Source organism: Lepus europaeus, chromosome 17 (assembly GCF_033115175.1).
Source record: "Lepus europaeus isolate LE1 chromosome 17, mLepTim1.pri, whole genome shotgun sequence".
In the NCBI taxonomy this organism is placed as follows: domain Eukaryota; kingdom Metazoa; phylum Chordata; class Mammalia; order Lagomorpha; family Leporidae; genus Lepus; species Lepus europaeus.
Genome location: NC_084843.1, coordinates 68,775,606 through 68,794,643, shown reverse-complemented (window position 1 = coordinate 68,794,643; position 19,038 = coordinate 68,775,606). Strand labels below are relative to the sequence as shown.

General features: G+C 46.2%; 1 protein-coding gene across 3 annotated transcripts in view; it reads right to left on the bottom strand.

Annotated features, from left to right (window-relative positions):
- SH2D4B (SH2 domain containing 4B) overlaps positions 1 to 19,038 on the bottom strand; it is a 111,489-nt gene that overhangs the window by 79,863 nt on the left and 12,588 nt on the right. For all 3 annotated transcript variants that reach the window (XM_062214249.1, XM_062214250.1, XM_062214248.1), the window contains one exon: positions 220 to 379. In XM_062214249.1, coding sequence (XP_062070233.1) covers positions 220 to 379 — 160 coding nt within the window. The remainder of the gene's footprint in view (positions 1 to 219; positions 380 to 19,038) is intronic.

The following is a 19,038-nucleotide window of genomic DNA, read 5'->3' as shown; positions in this document are numbered from 1 at the left end:
CCACTCCATAGATGTGAACACCGAGGCCACAGGTCAGTTAACTACTAACTGTTGGAGCCAGGATTTGAACACACACAGTTTATCTGACTCAAGACTCTAATGCTTTGATCAGCTGATGTCAACGGAGCTCAAACAGCCAGCTGACTGGTGCCACCTCCCTCCCACCCATGACCAAACGTCCTCAGTGGGGAGCCAGCCCGCAGTCCTGAGCACCCTCACCAGAGCTCCTCAGCCTCCCTCTGGGCCTGCAGCCTCGCCCTCTCGGCAATCAGCTCCTCAGAGATGTCTTCATAGGGCTTGTCGCCGGGGCCTTCTCCCATGATCCAGACCCAGACCTCGCCATCAGCGCCCAGGAGCCACTGGATGTGCTTGCCGCTGGCTGCCTCGCGACAGGAAGAGGAACAAAGAAGGAAGGAGCAGCAGGTTTGATTTCCCTTTGCAAGGAATGACCTAAGCTGGCTGATGGCACACAACCATCACACCCCTTACACAATGCCACCCGTCCATCAACAGGACTCCAGAGGGACACTGGCAGAGACCAGGACCGTGACCCCCTCGCCCTTCCCCTCCCTCTAAGGAGCAACACGAGAGCCAAGCCAGGCTCCTGGAGCAGCCGGCTGAGGCCCAGCTCTCCTGAGATTCCCAGCAGAGACAGCAACAGGCAGTACTCTCTGAAGGAAGTCCGAGGCCCTGAGGCCCGGTGACCTACATTAGCCTGAAACATGAGCAAGGAATAAACCTGTGTCACACGCGGCCGCTGAGATTCCTCAGTTTGCCCGTGGCCACAGATTCCATTGATTACGATGATAGAAGTGGAGATCTGTCTGCAAATAAGGAGCTGCTAAAGCAGAAACATGAACCACGTGTGCTCACCTTAGCATCTGAGTGAGTGATGTTTAGGAGACTAAAGAGCAGGAGGTCCGAGTCACACGGGAGCAAAACACTGGGTCAGACTCTATGGCTTTACAAGGCAGACCCCTGCCTTCTGAACTTAGCATCCTAAGGAAACCGGTCAGAAATAAAGTGTTAGGGCCGACGCCGTGGCTTAACAGGCTAATCCTCCGCCTTGCGGCACTGGCACACCGGGTTCTAGTACCGGTCAGGGCGCCGGATTCTATCCCGGTTGCCCCTCTTCCAGGCCAGCTCTTGCTATGGCCAGGGAGTGCAGTGGAGGATGGCCCAAGTGCTTGGGCCCTGCACCCGCATGGGAGACCAGGAGAAGCTCCTGGCTTCGGATCAGCGAGATGTGCCGGCCGCAGCGGCCATTGGAGGATGAACCAACAGCAAAAAGGAAGACCTTTCTCTCTCTCTCTCTCTCTCACTGTCCACTCTGCCTGTCAAAAAAAAAAAAAAAAAAGAAAGAAAAGAAATAAAGTGTTAGGAGTGTATGTTAGTTGCTAGTGGCTGTGTTTGGAAAGAAATGAATTCAAGAAAGAATTTGCAACAGGCATTTGGCCTTGCAGTTAAAACACTGGTTAAGATGCCTACATCCCATGGAGGAATGCCAGGGTTCAATCCTCAGCTTGAGCTCCCGACTCCAGCTTTCTGCCAGTGTGGACCCTGGGAGGCAGCAGATGATGGCTCAGGTGAGGTGAATTGAGTTCCTGGCTCCTGGCTTTGTCTCCTCCATTGCTGGGGAGTGAACCAGTGGATGCCAGTGTGTGTGTGTGTGTGTGGGTGTGTCTGTCTGTCTGTCTGTCTCTATGCCTTCCAAATAAATAAAACAAAATTTTTTTCAAGTAAAGAATGTAAAGAATTGAACTCTCGGCGCCGTGGCTCCACAGGCTAATCCTCCGCCTTGCGGCACCGGCACACCAGGTTCTAGTCCCGGTCGGGGCACCGGATTCTGTCCCGGTTGCCCCTCTTCCAGGCCAGCTCTCTGCTGTGGCCAGGGAGTACAGTGGAGGATGGCCCAAGTGCTTGAGCCCTGCACCCGCATGGGAGACCAGGAGAAGCACCTGGCTCCTGGCTTCAGATCAGTGTGGTGCGCCGGCTGCAGTGGCCATTGGAGGGTGAACCAACGGCAAAAAGGAAGACCTTTCTCTCTGTCTCTCTCTCTCACTATCCACTCTGCCTGTCCCACAAAAAAAAAAAAAAAAAAAGAATTGAACTCTTGCCGAGTAGAGTGAAAGAGAACTGAGAACAAAAATTTGGAGTTTAGAGAGTTTGGAAAAATCCTTTCTGCTTCTTCTAGGGCCCAAATTGCAAGAGATGGGATTTTTAAAGGTTTTACATGAATGAACCAAATAAAACTTCAAATATATTTATTTAAAAGGCAGAATAACAGAGAGACAGCGAGCGAGCAAGAGAGACAGAAAGAGAAAGATCCTCTATCCATTGTTTCACTCCCCCGGTTCACGAGAGCCAGGGCTGGTCCAAGCCGAAGTCAGGAGCCTGGAACTCCACCCAAATGTCCCATGTGGGTGACAGGGGCCCAAGCACTTGGGCCATTATCTGCTGCTTTCCCAAACACATTATCAGGGAGCCGGATTGGAAGCAGAGCAACCAGGACTCAAAACCAGCGCTCTTACATGGGATGCCAGCATTACAAGCAAAGGCTTAACCCTCCGGGCCACAATGCCCCCACCCCACCCTCCAGTAAAACTTCTAAACGGAATAGCAGTGGTGGTCATGAGGAAGTGCCCACAGACCTCCAACCACAGACAGCAAAACTGACGGGGCACTCCGGCCCCTGGGATCCGCGTGCCCAAGGCCATGCTTCCCAGGGGCTGCTCCCAGCCTTTGACTGCGTATGGCAGGCTCATTCCTGGGAGACACTGACTCTTTGCTGCAGGACTGCATCCCTTGGATGGCCTTGCTGCCTAGGACACCTCCATCCTGCTGCCTTCCCCCTCTCCTTCACACAGGGCCAGCCGGCATCGCAACGTCATGGCTCTCCAGCCGCCTCCAGCCCCCGGCTCTTCCCCTCTCCTCATAGGCATTTCCCTTAATGACACCCTTGTGTGGTGCTCTAGTTTCAATATTGTGCCCCCCACCCAGAACTCAGGATTCTGGTCCCCAAAGTCTTATGTTAAATGGTTCTGAAGAGGTGGAAACTCAGTCAAATTATGATGTTTAGTGTCCGGGCCTTTGAGGAGTCACTGGATTGGATTAGATCACTAGGGTGGAACCCCCAAGACTGAGCCCTGCCAACTTTAATAAGGACAGAGAGATAGACATGGGCTCCCTGGCTCTTGCTATGTGATGATCTGTGCCACCCTGGGACTCTGCCAGCGAGAACACCATCACCAGACACCAAACCCATGGGGCCACCCAGTCTTGGACTTAAACCTCCAAAACTGAGCTAAATAAACCATCTCTCTTTATAAAGGTAGTTGCCTCTGCTATTTCACTGTAGTAATGAAAACTTGACTAACGCATCTGATAAATCCCATCCCAACCTCTGCCTCTCAGAGGAAACAGAAAAACACAAGCACCTTAAGAGTGCAACGTCTAATCTCCAAATATGCACAATTTTGATGGATCTGTTAAAAATAGATTTTAAAAGAGACTGCCAACTCTCACAGCCTCAAGGCACATGGCCCTTGGATGAAAGGGAGAGACACGAGGGTTGAGAGGCAAAGAAGTCCATTTGAGAAATGTTATCCAGAGGAGAATTTTAGATGACGCTACCGGGAACTGGAAGCCAGCAGATCAGAAGCCTCCTAAGTTTCCGAGTTGGACTAAAAAGCCTTTGATTATTCAAGACATAAAAAACCCTTGGGCACCCAACTCTGATGAGCAGGAGGCATATTTAAAGACACTGATCTAAGGAGAGTGTCTTAGAGGTGACAGGCTTGGGATGATACGGTTTCCACACATCAGACCAGTGCAGAGCCTGGGAGACTGTGAGTGAGCTGAATGCAGTGCCTGGATGGGGCCTGAAGGCACTCCCACTAAGGAGACTGAAAGTGTATTTTATTCAGAGAATGAAATGTGCGGTGACAGTGGCAATGCTAGGTCCACCACCCATTTCCTCTTCCCACGGATGTCTACAATCCTCAGCTTCCCTTCAGTTCCATGGGACCGTATGAACGGCATTCTTGTCTTTGAAATGTCAGGGAAAGTGATGTGATTTGTGCCACTTTCATACTGAGGTTACAGCAGTCGGTATGCCTTTTGCACTTGCTCTCTCTGGTACAGGCAGCTCAAAACAAATGACTCAAAGCTGGAATTTCAAGAAAAAAAAAAAGTAGCCAGATCCACCAGCCTTCGCTTCAAACCAAGCCACACAGAAAAGCAGCCCAACCCACGCCAAAGTGTGAAGTATTCAAGAAACGAAATTTCATCATAGTAATCTACTGAAATATCAGGATCAACCTATTGTACAAGGAAGCATTAATTCACATGTGTTTGTGTGTGTATGTGTGTGTGTGTATATATATATACACACTATTTCTTAGGATGTTAAAAAGCAGTATAAAATAGAGAAACATGGAATTAATTATGACTTCTAGAAACAGGACAGCAATCACCACTATATTTACAAAACTCAAATTAATAGTAGAAAAAGTAAATTATAAGAGATTTACCGGCCAGCGCTGTGGCTTAACAGGCTAATCCTCCGCCTTGCGGCACTGGCACACAGGGTTCTAGTCCCGGTCAGGGCGCCGGATTCTATCCTGGTTGCCCCTCTTCCAGGCCAGCTCTCTGCTGTGGCCCGGGAAGGCAGTGGAGGATGGCCCAAGTGCTTGGGCCCTGCACCTGCATGGGAGACCAGGAGAAGCACCTGGCTCCTGGCTTCGGATCAGCGAGATGCGCTGGCCGCAGCGGCCATTGGAGGGTGAACCAACGGCAAAAAGGAAGACCTTTCTCTCTGTCTCTCTCTCTCACTATCCACTCTGCCTGTCAAAAAAAAAAAAAGAGAGAGATTTACTAATCCTCAAAAATAAGTGAAAGGAAAGAGAACACACAAAAAAAGTGTAACTACATCAGCAGACACTGTCTGTCCCCTACCCACTATCCAACACAGCCCACCTTTCTCTCTCACCAGAGGACTCTCAGATGGTTCATGGAGTAGCAGAGATCCCTCACGTTCAAGAAAGTTGAGTTTCTACCCCAGCCTCATAGGAAAAATAGCAACTTATCTAAATCCATCATGTAATACTATTCTCACTGGCAAGTGACCAATCTAGGAGTGGCCAGATGCCCCTAATCCCGACAAAGCAGATGCAGGCAGAAGCCCTAGTGAAGGACTCTCTTCTCCAAAGGTAAAGACTTTATCAGAGAACCTCCTCACTCTTGGCTCTTTCACCCAACTCCTTCTTCGTGCTGGAAATGAGGCGGCAATGCCTGGAGTTTGCGGAAGACTTTTACAGCTAAGAATAGGGTAGCAGAAAGAAGAGATGGGTCCCTGATAATTTTGTTGAGCAGCTTTATTAATACCATCCACTAGGCAGGCGTTTATCCTACTGGTTAAGACACCCACTTACCACGTCAAGGGACCTGGGTTGGACTCCAGGCTCTGGTCCCTGACTCCAGCTTCCTGCTAATGCAGAAGTTGGAAGGCAGTGGTGATGGCTCAAAGAATTGGGTTCCTGCCACACACATGGGAGACCTGGATTGAGTCCCCAGATCCCAGCTTAGGAGGCCCTGGCCCAACCCCAAACGTTGTGAGCATTTGAGGAATGAGCCAGACAGACACCTGCTCTCTCCCTTTCTTTCACACAAATAATTAATTGATTATTTTTTTAAAACACCACCCTCTGTAGACACCTCCAGATTTTTATCCTTCGAGAAAAATCAAGCACTTGGCCGGCGCCGTGGCTTAACAGGCTAATCCTCCACCTTGCGGAGCCGGCACACCAGGTTCTAGTCCCGGTCGGGGCGCCGGATTCTATCCCGGTTGCCCCTCTTCCAGGCCAGCTCTCTGCTATGGCCCGGGAGTGCAGTGGAGGATGGCCCAAGTCCTTGGGCCCTGCACCCGCATGGGAGACCAGGAGAAGCACCTGGCTCCTGGCTTCGGATCAGCGAGATGCGCCAGCCGCGGCGGCCATTGGAGGGTGAACCAATGGCAAAAAGGAAGACCTTTCTCTCTGTCTCTCTCTCTCTCACTGTCCACTCTGCCTGTCAAAAAAAAAATCTGAGATGGTCATATGTGATTTAAAAAAAAAGGCAAGAGAAAGCTATGTGTTATCCAAAGAAAACATGTATTTTGGAGGCCCGCATTGCGGTACAGCAGGTTAAGCCACCAACACCATCTTTACTTCCAATCCAGCTTCCTGCTCATGTGCTTAGGAAAGCAGTGGAACATGGCCCAGGTGCTTGGGCCCCTGCCATACACATGGGGGACCTAGATGGAGTTCCAGGGTCCTGGCTTCAGCCCAGCCCAGCCCTGGCCCAGCACCAGCCATTGTGGCTATTTGGACAATGAACCAGTAGATGGATGGAAGATCTCTCCCTCTCTCTCTCTGTCTCTGTAACTCTGCCTTTCAAATAAATAAATAAATCTTTAAAATAAAGAAATGAAAGGGGCCATCGCTGTGGCACAGCAGGTTAGAGTCCTGGCCTGGAGCACCGGCATCGCATATAGGCGCCGGTTTTAGTCCTGGCTGCTCCTCTTCTGATCCAGCTCTCTGCTGTGGCCTGGGAAAGCAGTAGAAGATGGCCCAAGTCCTTGGGCCCCTGCACCCATGTGGGAGACCCAGAAGAAGCTCCTGGCTCCTAGCTTCAGATCAGTGCAGCTCTGGCCATTGCGGCCATCTGGGGAGTGAACCAGCGGATGGAGGACCTCTCTTTGTCTCTGCCTCGCTCTGTAACTCTGTCTTTCAAATAAATCAAATTTTTAAAAAAGAAATGAAAAAGAAAACATGCATTAAAGGGAAAAAAAATGGGGGGAAAGGGAGTAAAAACAAAGAGCTAAGCCATAGACCATGCAAAGGCAAGCAAAAGGGAAGCAGAAATGGCAATGTCAGACAAGGCAGAACTCAAGGACAAAGGCATTAAAGAGTACCACGGATAATAAAAGATGCAACCCACAAAGAAGATAAAACGCCATAAACTTTATACAACAAACATAACAGCCAACTGCATAAAACAAAAACTCTTAACAACACAAGGAGAATCTGAAAATGTATACGAGTCTATACTCATGGAGCAGGGGGTGGTTTACTATATCTATTTCAGGAGTGATTCAAAAAGATTTTAAGGTAGAAGAATCGAAAATACAGTCAACAAATTTTATTGAATAATTACAGATCTTTATTCCTTAAACATTGAGCATGTGCTATTCTTTTGATCTTGCAACGCTGAGAAAAACTAAATAACCCCCCAAAAAATTCAAAAATTCTAAAATTTTTATTAATTTATTTTCATTTTATTTGAAAAACAGATAGAGACAGACAGATAGACAGATAGACAGAGTTCTTCTATTGGCTGGATCACTCTCCAAACACCTGCAACATATGGGGCTGAGCTGGACTGAGGCCAGGAGACAGGAACTCCACCTGGGTCTCACATCACAGCAGCAGGAATCCAGGTACTCAAGTCATCATCTGCTGCCTCCCAGGGTTTGCACTACCAGAAGGCTGGAATCAGAAGCAGAACCCAGGGCCTGCCACCTGTAACACCAGCATCCCATATGGACACCGGTTTAAGTCCCAGCTGCTCCAACTCTGATCCAGCTCCCTGATAACGTGCCTGAAAAAGAAACAGTGGAAGATGGTCCACATGCTTGGACCCCTGAACCCACATGAGAGACCCGGAAGCAGCTTGTGGCTCCTGGTTTCAGCCTGGCCCAGCCCTGGCCATCGTGACCAGCCAGGGGAGTGAACCAGCAGATAAAAGATCTGTCTCCTTTCTATGCTCTCTGTCTCTCTCTCTCTCTCTCTCCTTCTCTCTCTGTCTCTTCCTTTCTCTCTGTAACTCTTTCACATAACAAATTAAAAAAATAAAATAAAACAGAAGTCAATGGAGAAAAATAGTCATAAAAATTCCCACTGCTCTACCCTTATGACTGGGGAAAAAGAACTTCTTTTACAAGAAAAAACACAGAGCTGGCTGCTTGCAATGCCTGCACCCTGTATCAGAGTGCCAGTTCCAGTCCCAGCAGCTCCGCTTCCCATCCAGCTCCCTGCTTATGTGCCTGGGAAAGCACTGGAGGATAGCCCAAGTGCCTGGTCCCATGGGGAAGACCTGGATAGAGTTCCTGGCTCCTGGCTCTGACCTGGCCCAGCCATGGCCATCATAGTCATTTAGGGAGTGAACCAGCAGATGGAAGATTTCTCTCTCTCTCTCTCTCTCTCCCCCCCCCCCGCCTCTCCCTCTTTCTCTTGTCACTTTGCCTTTCACATAATACATAAATCTTTTTTTAAAAGACATAAAAAGAATACCTGTTAGAAACAATGTTGATAAATGTGAATGCAGATTAAAGTTTGAGATTTCAACACCAAAACACCATAAATATAATTAAAAATCAATTGATTGACAGAAGACATTTGACCACACATAATTACCCCACAATTGCAACCATGAATAAAAGCAATAGTAACAGCAAACCTCTCCAGGGGGCTTACTACTAGTTGAAGCAAAACTCATTTTATATTTACTAATATTTTAAGATCTAGAACAATTTTTCTCCACCGCAGTTCTGTAACAGAAACAAGCCCTGAAAAAATCATCTGAATGACAATTCTTCTCAACTCTCCCAAGGGTGATGCACAAACAGTACCAGACTGGGCCCAGATGACTCACTCCATACAATGCACTCCTGAGGTCAGCAGTAATCAACAATTTGCATTCAAGATTCTTTTATACACCTTCAAAATACTGAGTGTCTCAATGAGCCTTCATTTATGTGGACTCTGGCTATCAATATTTATCATTTTTGAAGTTAAAGTTGATAAAAATTTTCTTTTTTTATTTTCCTTGAGATACAAAAGGATAGACAGAGAGCTCTCATTTTTGCTGCTCTAATCCCCAAATGCCTACAACAGCTGGAGGGCCAAGCCAGGAGCCAGGAATTCAATCCAGATCACTCATGTAGGTAGCAGGAACCCAATTGCTTGAGGCATCACCTTCATTAGGGTCTTCATTAGCACGGGTCTGGAATTAGGAACCAGGGCTAGGAATCCAACTGGAATATTTCCATGTGGGATGCCTGCATCGTAACCAACACCTTAACTGCTAAGACAAATGCCTGCCCCAAGTTGATACATTCTTAGTTATTTATTCCAAATAATGGTAAGTTCACTATGTTTTAACATGTATAACATTCCTATGAAAAATAACAATATATTCTAAAACAAAAGATTTGTAAATCGGAACCAAGACATTAGTCAGAGAAATGATTTTATATATATATATATATATATATATATATATATATATAAACCCAAAAGCACAAGCAACCAAACAAAACCAGACATGTGGAGTTACATCAAATCAAACTAAAAAGATTCTTCATCAGCTGGCGCCGTGGCTCAACAGGCTAATCCTCTGCCTTGCGGCGCCAGCACACCGGGTTCTAGTCCCGGTCGGGGCTCCAGATTCTGTCCCGGTTGCCCCTCTTCCAGGCCAGCTCTCTGCTGTGGCCAGGGAGTGCAGAGGAGGATGGCCCAAGTCCTTGGGCCCTGCACCCCATGGGAGACCAGGAGAAGCACCTGGCTCCTGCCTTTGGATCCGCGCGGTACGCCGGCCGCGGCGGCCATTGGAAGGTGAACCAAAGGCAAAGGAAGACCTTTCTCTCTGTCTCTCTCTCACTGTCCACTCTGCCTGTCTAAAAAAAAAAAAAAAAAAGATTCTTCATCATCAAAGCAACAATCAACAGAGTGAAGAGCCAACCTAGGGGCTGGTGCTGGGGCACAGCTGGTTACAGCCCCAGCCTGCAGCATTGGCATCCCATGGGGGCACCGGTTTGAGTCCCGGATGCTCCACTTCCTATCCAGCTCTCTGCTAATGTGCCTGGGAAAGCAGTGGAAGATGGTCCAAGTCCTTGGGCCCCTGCACCCACGTAGGAGACCCGGAAGAAGCTCCTGGCTTCTGGCTTCGGATCGGTGCAGCTCCAGCTATTGTGGCCATTTGGGGAGTGAACCAGTAGATGGAAGACCTCTCTCTATCTCTGTCAAATTAAAAAAAAAAAAAAAGGAGCCAACCTATGAAATGGGAGAAAATATTTGCAAATTGTGCATTTAATAAGGGGTTAATATCCAGCTTGAGTGAGGAACTCAGTGAAACAACTCAAAGGCAGGCCGGGGTGGGGGGAACAGTTTAAAAATGGGTGAAGGCTATGAAAAGACATTTCTCTACATGTGAGTGCTGGTGTATGGCATAGCAGGTAAAGCCACCTGGGCCCCTGCATTCACATAGGAGACCTGGAACAAGCTCCTGGCTTCGACCTGTCACAGCCCTGGCCATTGTGGCCTTTTAGGGAGTGAACTAGTAGATGGAAAATCTCTCTCTCTCTCTGTAACTCTGCCTTTCAAATAAATTAAAAAAAAACTCTACAAGTGACGAACAGGTATATTAAAAAAAAAAAAAAAACTCAGTGTCACTAATATCAGAAAAATGCAAATCAAAACCACAATGAGGGTTCACTTCACACCTGGTATGAAAGCAATTATCAAAAAGACAAAAGACAACCAGTGCTGGCCAGGACACGGAGGAAAGGGAGCCCTGGCACACTGTTGGTGAATGTAAATTAGAACAGCCATTGTGTAAAACAGTATGGAAGTTTCTTCTGAAATTAAAAATAGAAGTATCCTCCAATCCAACAATCTCACTACTGGGTACATCATACAAAGGAAATGACACCAGTATGTTGAAGAGATGTCTGTACTCCCATGTTAATTGCAGCATTATACGTAACAACCAAGATAGGGAATCAACCTCACTACCCATCCACGGACGAATGGATAAGGAAAATGTGACATGGAATTCCATGCAGCTTTTACAAAGAAGGGAGTCCTGTCATTTAGAACATGGATGAACTTGGAGGACACAGAAAGACGAATGCCATACACAGTCTCACTTAGATGGGAAGCACAAAAAGGAAGTTACCAGGGACATGAGAGCACGGGGAGATGATGGAATTATATATATATATGGAAATTATATAGAATATTATAATAGATAACATCACATATTATATATCTTATTTATGTATAACATACTATATATTATATATAATTTCCATATATGTGTAATTAGATATATCATATATAATTTCCATATATATATAATTAGAAGACTGTCCTTATTTTATATTTTGGCAAACTATTCAATGTCTGACCTAATAGAAAATAGATCACTCATATCTGCTCCTTCATTCACTCTATTACAATATGCAATTTTGGTTGAACTATATTAAAAAAAATTTGACTTCACTTAGATATGTGGCTGGAAAAAAAAGAAGAAAAGAAGAATTGATAGCTTTTTCAGATATTCTTTGACACTGTACCAAAATTCAAACAAGCTGTGGTTTCAAACGTCTTGTGCTGTGGAATCTGAGATCATATCAATGAACTGATTGTACTTTGCTATAATAAAATCCATTGGTCATGTTAGCTTCTTAGTTTTCTCTCTCTTTTTTTTTTTTTTTTTTTTTTTGACAGGCAGAGTGGATAGTGAGAGAGAGACAGAGAGAAAGGTCTTCCTTTTTGCCGTTGGTTCACCCTCCAATGGCCACTGCAGCTGGCGCATCTCGCTGATCTGAAGCCAGGAGCCAGGTGCTTCTCCTGGTCTCCACTGCCTTCCCAGGCCATAGCAGAAAGCTGGCCTGGAAGAGGGGCAACCGGAATAGAATCCGGCGCCCCGACCGGGACTAGAACCTGGTGTGCTGGCGCCGCAAGGCGGAGGATTAGCCTGTTAAGCCACGGCGCTGGCCCAGCTTCTTAGTTTTCATCAGTGTGCCATGGTGACATGAGATGTTACCATTATGAGGAGCTAGGTGAAAAGTATATGGAGATTCTCTGAACTTTATAATTTCTGTAAATCTAAAGCTATCTCAAACTTAAAAGCTTAAGCATTTACAAAGCAAAATAAAATAAAAATACTTTGGGGGCCAGCACTGTGGCATGGTAGGCTAAGCCTCTGGCTGCAGCGCTGGCATCCCAAACAGGTGCTGATTGGTGTCCCTGCTGCTCCTCTTCTGATCCAGCTCTCTGCTGAAGGCCTGGGAAAGCAGTAGAGGATGGCCCAAGTGCTGCGTGGGAGATCCAGGAGAAGCTTCTGGCTCCTGGCTTCGAATCAGCCCAGCTCTGGCTGTTGCAACCATTTGGGGAGTGAACCAGAGAGTGAAAGACCTTCCTCTCTGTCTCTCCCTCTCTCTGTCTGTAACTCTACCTCTCAAATAAATAAATAAAATATTTTTTTTTAAAAAAATCCTTTGGTTTATGTTTCACTTTGTATCAATCTTCTATTCATGAATGATTTTAGAACATTACTCATTATTTCTTCAGAAAATACTGATTTGCAGGTAGGTATCTGGCCTGGCAGTTAAGAGTCGCACCCCACCTCACCCCCATATTGGAGTGCCTGGGTTTGATCCCCAGCTCTGCTCCTGACTTCAGCTTCGTGCTCATGCAGACCCAGGGAGGCAGCAGTGATGGCCCAAGGAATGGTGCACCTGCTACCCACATGGAAGCCCTGAATTGAGTTTCTAGCCCTCTGCTTTGGGCCCGGCCAGACTGACATTTGAGGAATGAACCAGCAGATAGTGGCTCGCTCTCACTCTTGTCTGTTTCTCTCTCTCTCTCTCTCTCTGCTCTCAAATAAATAATAAAAATAAACATAAGAAAATAATAGTTTATTGAGTCAAGCTGGTCTTCCAAATGTGGACTCCTTTTTATTTTACAATATCAGAAAAGTCACATTTCTAAATGTCACCATTAATCTTATGAGAAAAGTATATTGGGCAGTTAATAAGTTATTGTGGTAGATACAAGTTTTCCAAAAATTTTAATTTTTGCTTGAAACCTGGAATTTTATCACTGGCATAAATTCTATCAGTCACTTCCATTGAAGTGGCATATTTATTTAATTCCTTTTCTTATACTCAAGTCTAAATATATATATATATATATATATGTTGTTTGTTGGTCTTCTTACAAGTAAAACTGGTGTTCCATGAAAGAGGCTAGCTGAGCACATAACTCAAACAATCCCATAATACTTTTCTTCAAGACATCCCTCATACTTACCCAGAAGTAATGCTTTATGCATACTTTCCATTTGGCCACACAATAAAATGAATGAGATTTACATGTCCATCAAGGAGCGAAACCATCATTCATCATTACATATGACTATGTAATGGTGAAAAACACAAGTACTACCCCTACAGTACATCAGTCTTACTCGCTATTGATTTTGCATCCCTAGTGCAAGCAAAAACATGGTTTAAAAAGTGAATAACACCTTAGTGTTATTGTGAAAATGGTTTTGACCTTGTAGACCCTCCAGTAAAGGCCCACAGACCCTCAAGAATCCATGAACCACATTTTGAGAATCTCTGTCCTTGTAGACCCTCCAGTAAAGGCCCACAGACCCTCAAGAATCCATGAACCACATTTTGAGAATCTCTGTCAGGACATCAGAGCTTACATTTCATACAGAATCCTAATTTTTAAAAGTATACTTAAAAATGGCTGGCACCACGGCTCACTAGGCTAATCCTCCGCCTGTGGCGCCGGCACTCTGGGTTCTAGTCCTGGTTGCGGCGCCGGATTCTGTCCCGGTTGCTCCTCTTCCAGTCCAGCTCTCTACTGTGGCCCAGGAAGGCAGTGGAGGATGGCCCAAGTGCTTGGGCCCTGCACCTGCATGGGAGACCAGGAGGAAGCACCTGGCTCCTGGCTTCGGATCAGCGCAGCGCGCTGCCCACAGCAGCCATTTGGGGTGTGAACCAACGGAAGGAAGACCTTTCTCTCTGTCTCTCTCTCTCACTGTCTAACTCTGCCTGTCAAAAAAAATATATATATATATATATATATATATATATATATACCTAAAAACATACAAAGAATTCCTATGAATGAATAGGAAACAACAAACAACCCTATAGGTAAAACAAGTGCAATACATACTATGGCAAATACCTACTCTCCTCTCCTCCCACTTCTTTCTGGCTGTTGGTACTCAGAGATTGCACCAACAAATACTTCCATACTCAGTCCAGCTGCAGGAGACTACTAAGCAGATCCTGAGCATCTCTCACAGTAGATGCACACTGCACACAGTAGGCAATTACTCCAGGTAGGCGAGTGAATTCCATGCTATAACAGTGCTGGTCTTACTAAATATCAGCAACACAGACATAGTGCTGGGGCACCCTAAACTCTATCACTCCCTCCAACTTTGTGACTGAGAAGTGACCTCCCCCCTACACACCCAATCAAGGTCAAACCTCATGCTAAAGCTTGACCCTTTCTTGTGAGAAGAACAAGGAACAAACCTAAGATCCCCCCCAGGGCCATGCTACTCCACGTGTGTTACTCTGTGTGACTGTCAGAAATTCCTTCCATCCTGAGTTGTGGCAGATCCAATGTGCCAGTGAGGAGCTCAGGACCCTCACCGTGTTCCAACATAAACTGTAAAGTGAGGAGTGCATTAACCCATTTTTCATGACTATATTGAAACATCTGCAGCAGGCTACATTATAAAGAAAAGAGGCCTATTGAAGTTACAGTTCTGGAGCTTTAAGGGCACGCACCAGCATCTTCTGGGCTCTGGTGAGGACCTCATGGTAGGAGCATATGCAAGAGAGAGATGTCACATTGCCAAACAGGAAGTCGGAAGGTGACCTGGAGGTGGGCTTTGCTCTTGTAACAACTTGCTCTTGTGAAACCTTAAGGGATCACAGGAGGGCTACCCTCATCCCTTCTGAGAGCAGCTCCCCCAATGACCTAAGGAGCTCCCAACCTTCTTAAAGGTTACACACCATTTGCCAACACTGCCATCCTGGGGACCAAGTGTCCAATACCTGAACTCTTTTTTATTTTAAGATTTATTTATTTAAGAGGTAGACTTACAGACAGAGACAGATACATAGACAAGGACAGAGACAGACAGAGAGAAAGATCTTCTATCTGCTGGTTCATTCCCCCAAATGGCTGCAACAGCTGGAGTTGGGCCAATCTGAAGCCAGGAACCAGGGGCTTCTCCTGGGTCTCCCATGTGAGTGCAGGGGCCCAAGGACTTGGGTCATCTTCCACTGCTTTCCCAGGCCATAGCAGAGAGCTAGATCGGAAGTAGAGCAGCCAGGACTTGAACCGGCACCCATATGAGATGCTGGCACTGCAGGTGGTGGCTTTACCTGCTACGCCACAGTGCCAGCTCAACACCTGAACTCTTGAGAGACAAACCACATCCAAACCATAGCAAGAAGGTTGTGCACATTCTGGAAGCAGGAACTAGACAACATAAATTGTTAGCATCTCATGGGGTCTAAGTATGAGAACCCAACCAGAATGGCCAGGAAATAAGCACATATGTGAAATGATAGCATAGAAACAGATGATTCCTGGGACCAGTGCTGTGGTGTAGTAGGTTAAGCCTTTGCTTGTGGTGCTGGTATCCTATATGGGTGCCGGTTTGAGTTCCGGCTGCTCCTCTTCTAATCCAGCTCCCTGTTAATAGCCTGGGAAAGCAATGAAAGATGGCCCAAATCCTTGGGCCCCTGCACCCACGTGGAAGACCCAGAAGAAGCTCCTGGCTCTTGGCTTTGGATCGGCCCAGCTGTAGCTATTGCAGTCATTTGGGGAGTGAACCAGCAGATGGGGGATCTCTCTCTCTCTCTCTCTCTCTCTCTCTTTCTCTCTCTCTCTCCATCCCTCCATCCCTCCCCTGTCTCTCCCTCTCTCTATCTGTAACTCTACCTCTCAAATAAATAAGTAAATCTTTAAAAAGGAAAAAAGAAACAAATGGTTCCTGAGGCCTAAGTTATGTCATTTTGGAAGTACGCAGGGGAAATAGGTGTGAAAACGAACCCAAAAATATTAGACCTCAAAGTCTAATGCGGCCGGCGCCACGACTCAATAGGCTAATCCTCCGCCTGCGGCACCGGCACACCAGATTCTAGTGCCGGTCTGGGTGCCAGATTCTGTCCCGGTTGCCCCTCTTCCAGGCCAGCTCTCTGCTATGGCCCGGGAGTGCAGTGGAGGATGGCCCAAGTGCTTGGGCCCTGCACCCCATGGGAGACCAGGAGAAGCACCTGGCTCCTGGCTTCGGATCAGCGTGATGCGCCAGCCACAACACGCCGGCCGCGGCGGCCATTGGAGGGTGAACCAACGACAAAAGGAAGACCTTTCTGTCTCTCTCTCTCTCTCTCACTGTCCACTCTGTCAAAAAAAAAAAAAAGAAAGAAAGAAAGAAAAAAGAAAAAGAAAAAGAAAGTCTAATGCAAAATTCATTTCCAAATTAGGAAAGCCATTAAAAGCTTTGCTAATTCCTAAGTGAGAAAAAGCTGGAAAGCAGTAATGCTAGCCACTCTGAGAGACAGCAGAGGGACAGGGAGTTGTGTCTGAAAGTTGCTAATTTAGCCCAGCTACTCTGAGCTGGAGCAAAGACCTGTGATAGGTTACTAGGAGTTAGGAGACAACCAGCCTTTCTCAGGAACAGTTTTAACTGGCTGCGAGGCTGGAAGGAGAAGTATAGGGGTTGCAGGCATGAGCATCCCTGAGACCACGGGAGGGAAATAAAGCCTGGGCAGCTCTATCCAGCGTTTCCCAGCTGGGGCTTTCAAACAAGGCTGGAGAGGAGCCTCCCTCTCTGCAGACTTGACTGAAACTCAGTCCTCACACAGTCCTTGGGCACTGGCAACAGTTAGGGCAGAAAAAGGAGGAAATGACCGTGAAACTCAAGTCCCCTGCTGATCAGTGGATCACTGCCCCCCAGCTAGTGTGACCCCAAGCACAGGCCTCTCTTCTCTAAAATCACCCTGCAATGCACTGAATGTTGTGTCACCCAAATCTCATGTGCTGAAATCCTAACCCAAGGTGAGGGTATTAGAGGATGTGGCCTTTGGGAGTGTGGAGCCTTCATGAATGGAATTAGTGCCCTAAAAGAAGAGGCCAGAGAGAGAGCCAGCTGGCCTTCCCCAGCAAACTAGCCATGCAGTTACAAGAAGAAGTTAATGTCTGTGACATAGAAGAGGGTCCTCACCAGAACCCAACTGTATTGGCAGAGCTCAAAATTCCAGCCTCTAAACTATGAGAAACAACTGTTTGGAGGTGGGCATTGTGGTGCAGCAGATTTAGCTTGGTTATGCTGCCCCCATCCCATAACAGAGTGCTTGATTTAAGACCCAGCTATCCTGCTTCCAAACTCCCTGCTGATGCACCTGGGAAATATGGATCAAGTATTTAAGTCCCTGCCACCCCTGTGGGAGACCTGGATGGAGTTCCTGGCTCCTGGCTTTGGCCTGCCCCAACCCCAGCTGTTACAGCTATCTGGGAAATGAACCAGTAGATGGAAGATCATTCTCTGTCTCTCTCTCCACTCTCTCACTCTGCCATTGAAATAAATAATCTTTTTTTTTAAAAAAAGGAAGTCAATGTTTGTTACTCAAACTATCCAGTCTGATAATGTCACAGCAGCCTGAGCCAACCAAGATACTTCCAGCCCCATCCACATGTGCCCAATGCTTCAAGAACTCTCAGGAACACTAGGAAGGGACAAGGCTTCCATCCCTTTTTATTTTCTAAATTAATTTATTATTTAATTGATTAAAGAGAGGGAGCTTCTATTCACTCGTTCACTTCTTAAATGCCTGCAAGAGGCAGACAGACAGCTGGGCCAAGCTGAAGCTGGGAACTAGGATCTCAATCCGAGTCTCCCATAGGAGGGGCCGGGACCCAACTAGAGGAGCCATCACCTGAGAAGGAAGCCAGAATTGAGAGTGGAGCCAGGACTCAAACTCAGGCCCTCTGATGTGGGATGCAGGCAACCCAAGTGGTGTCCTCACCTCTAGGCCAAACGCCTGCCCTTCTCCATCCTTTCCTAAATCTCCTCCCTCAACAGTGTGCGGGAAAGAGTAGCTGGATTTTCACTAACATTACACCTATCAAGCTTTTTTTAGCTCTTGCTAATCTTATGTTTTAATTTCCATTGTGTGATTTACTTGTTATTTGAAATTTCCTTCCTATTTTTTCTCCATGTTTCTATTAGTTGCACATTTTTTTTAAAGAAAAAAAGATTTATTTATTTATTTATTTGAAAGTCAGAGTTACAGAGATACAGATCTTCCATCTACTGGTTTATTCCCCAAATGGCCACAATGGCTGGGACTGAGCCAGGCTGAAGCCAAGAGCCAGAAGCTTCATCTAGGTCTCCCACATGGTACAGGGGCTCACTGCTTTCCCAGGCATGTTAACAGGAAACTGGATTAGAAGTGGAGCAGCCAGGACCAAAACCAGTGCCCATATGGGATGCTGGTGTCACAGGTGGTGACCTAACACTCAGCACCACATCGGCCCCTAGCTGCATATCTTCTGCTAACTTATCTGGAGAACGTCTTTGTATTTTATGGAGGCTAATCTTTTGTCTGCTAAATACATTGATAATATTTTCTTCCCATTTATCTTTTTTTTAACTTAGTTCAGCATATTTTACTATTGAGATTTTAAAATTTAGTCACGTTTATTTTTATTTTCCTTGTGCTATAAGAAAGCCCTCACTATGCCCAATAGTCTCTCATATTTCCTTTTATAATTTTATTTTGCTTTTGCCTTTTTGTGTTGGTCTTTAATCGCCTGCAATAGATCTTTTTCATTACGAGAGAAGCTGTCAGGAGGAAACCGTTGTGTGTTGTAGTAAAAAGAGGAAGAAACTTGAATCTCAGCAGCCCAGGCTGGTCTAACTCTATCTCCCACATAGCAGACTGCTAAGGCTTGCAGTGGTTTCATTTGCTCAGCTAACGTGCAGATAATACCTCATTTCATTGATTCAAAGACAGACATTTAAACACTTTTGAAATCAGAATACTTCTTTAAAATAAAAAAAAAAGTATTTATTTGAAAGAGTCACAGAGAAAAAGGGAGAGAGATCTTCCATTTCTTTTTCTTTTCTTTTTTCTTTTTTTAAAAGATGTCTTTATTTGAGAGGCAG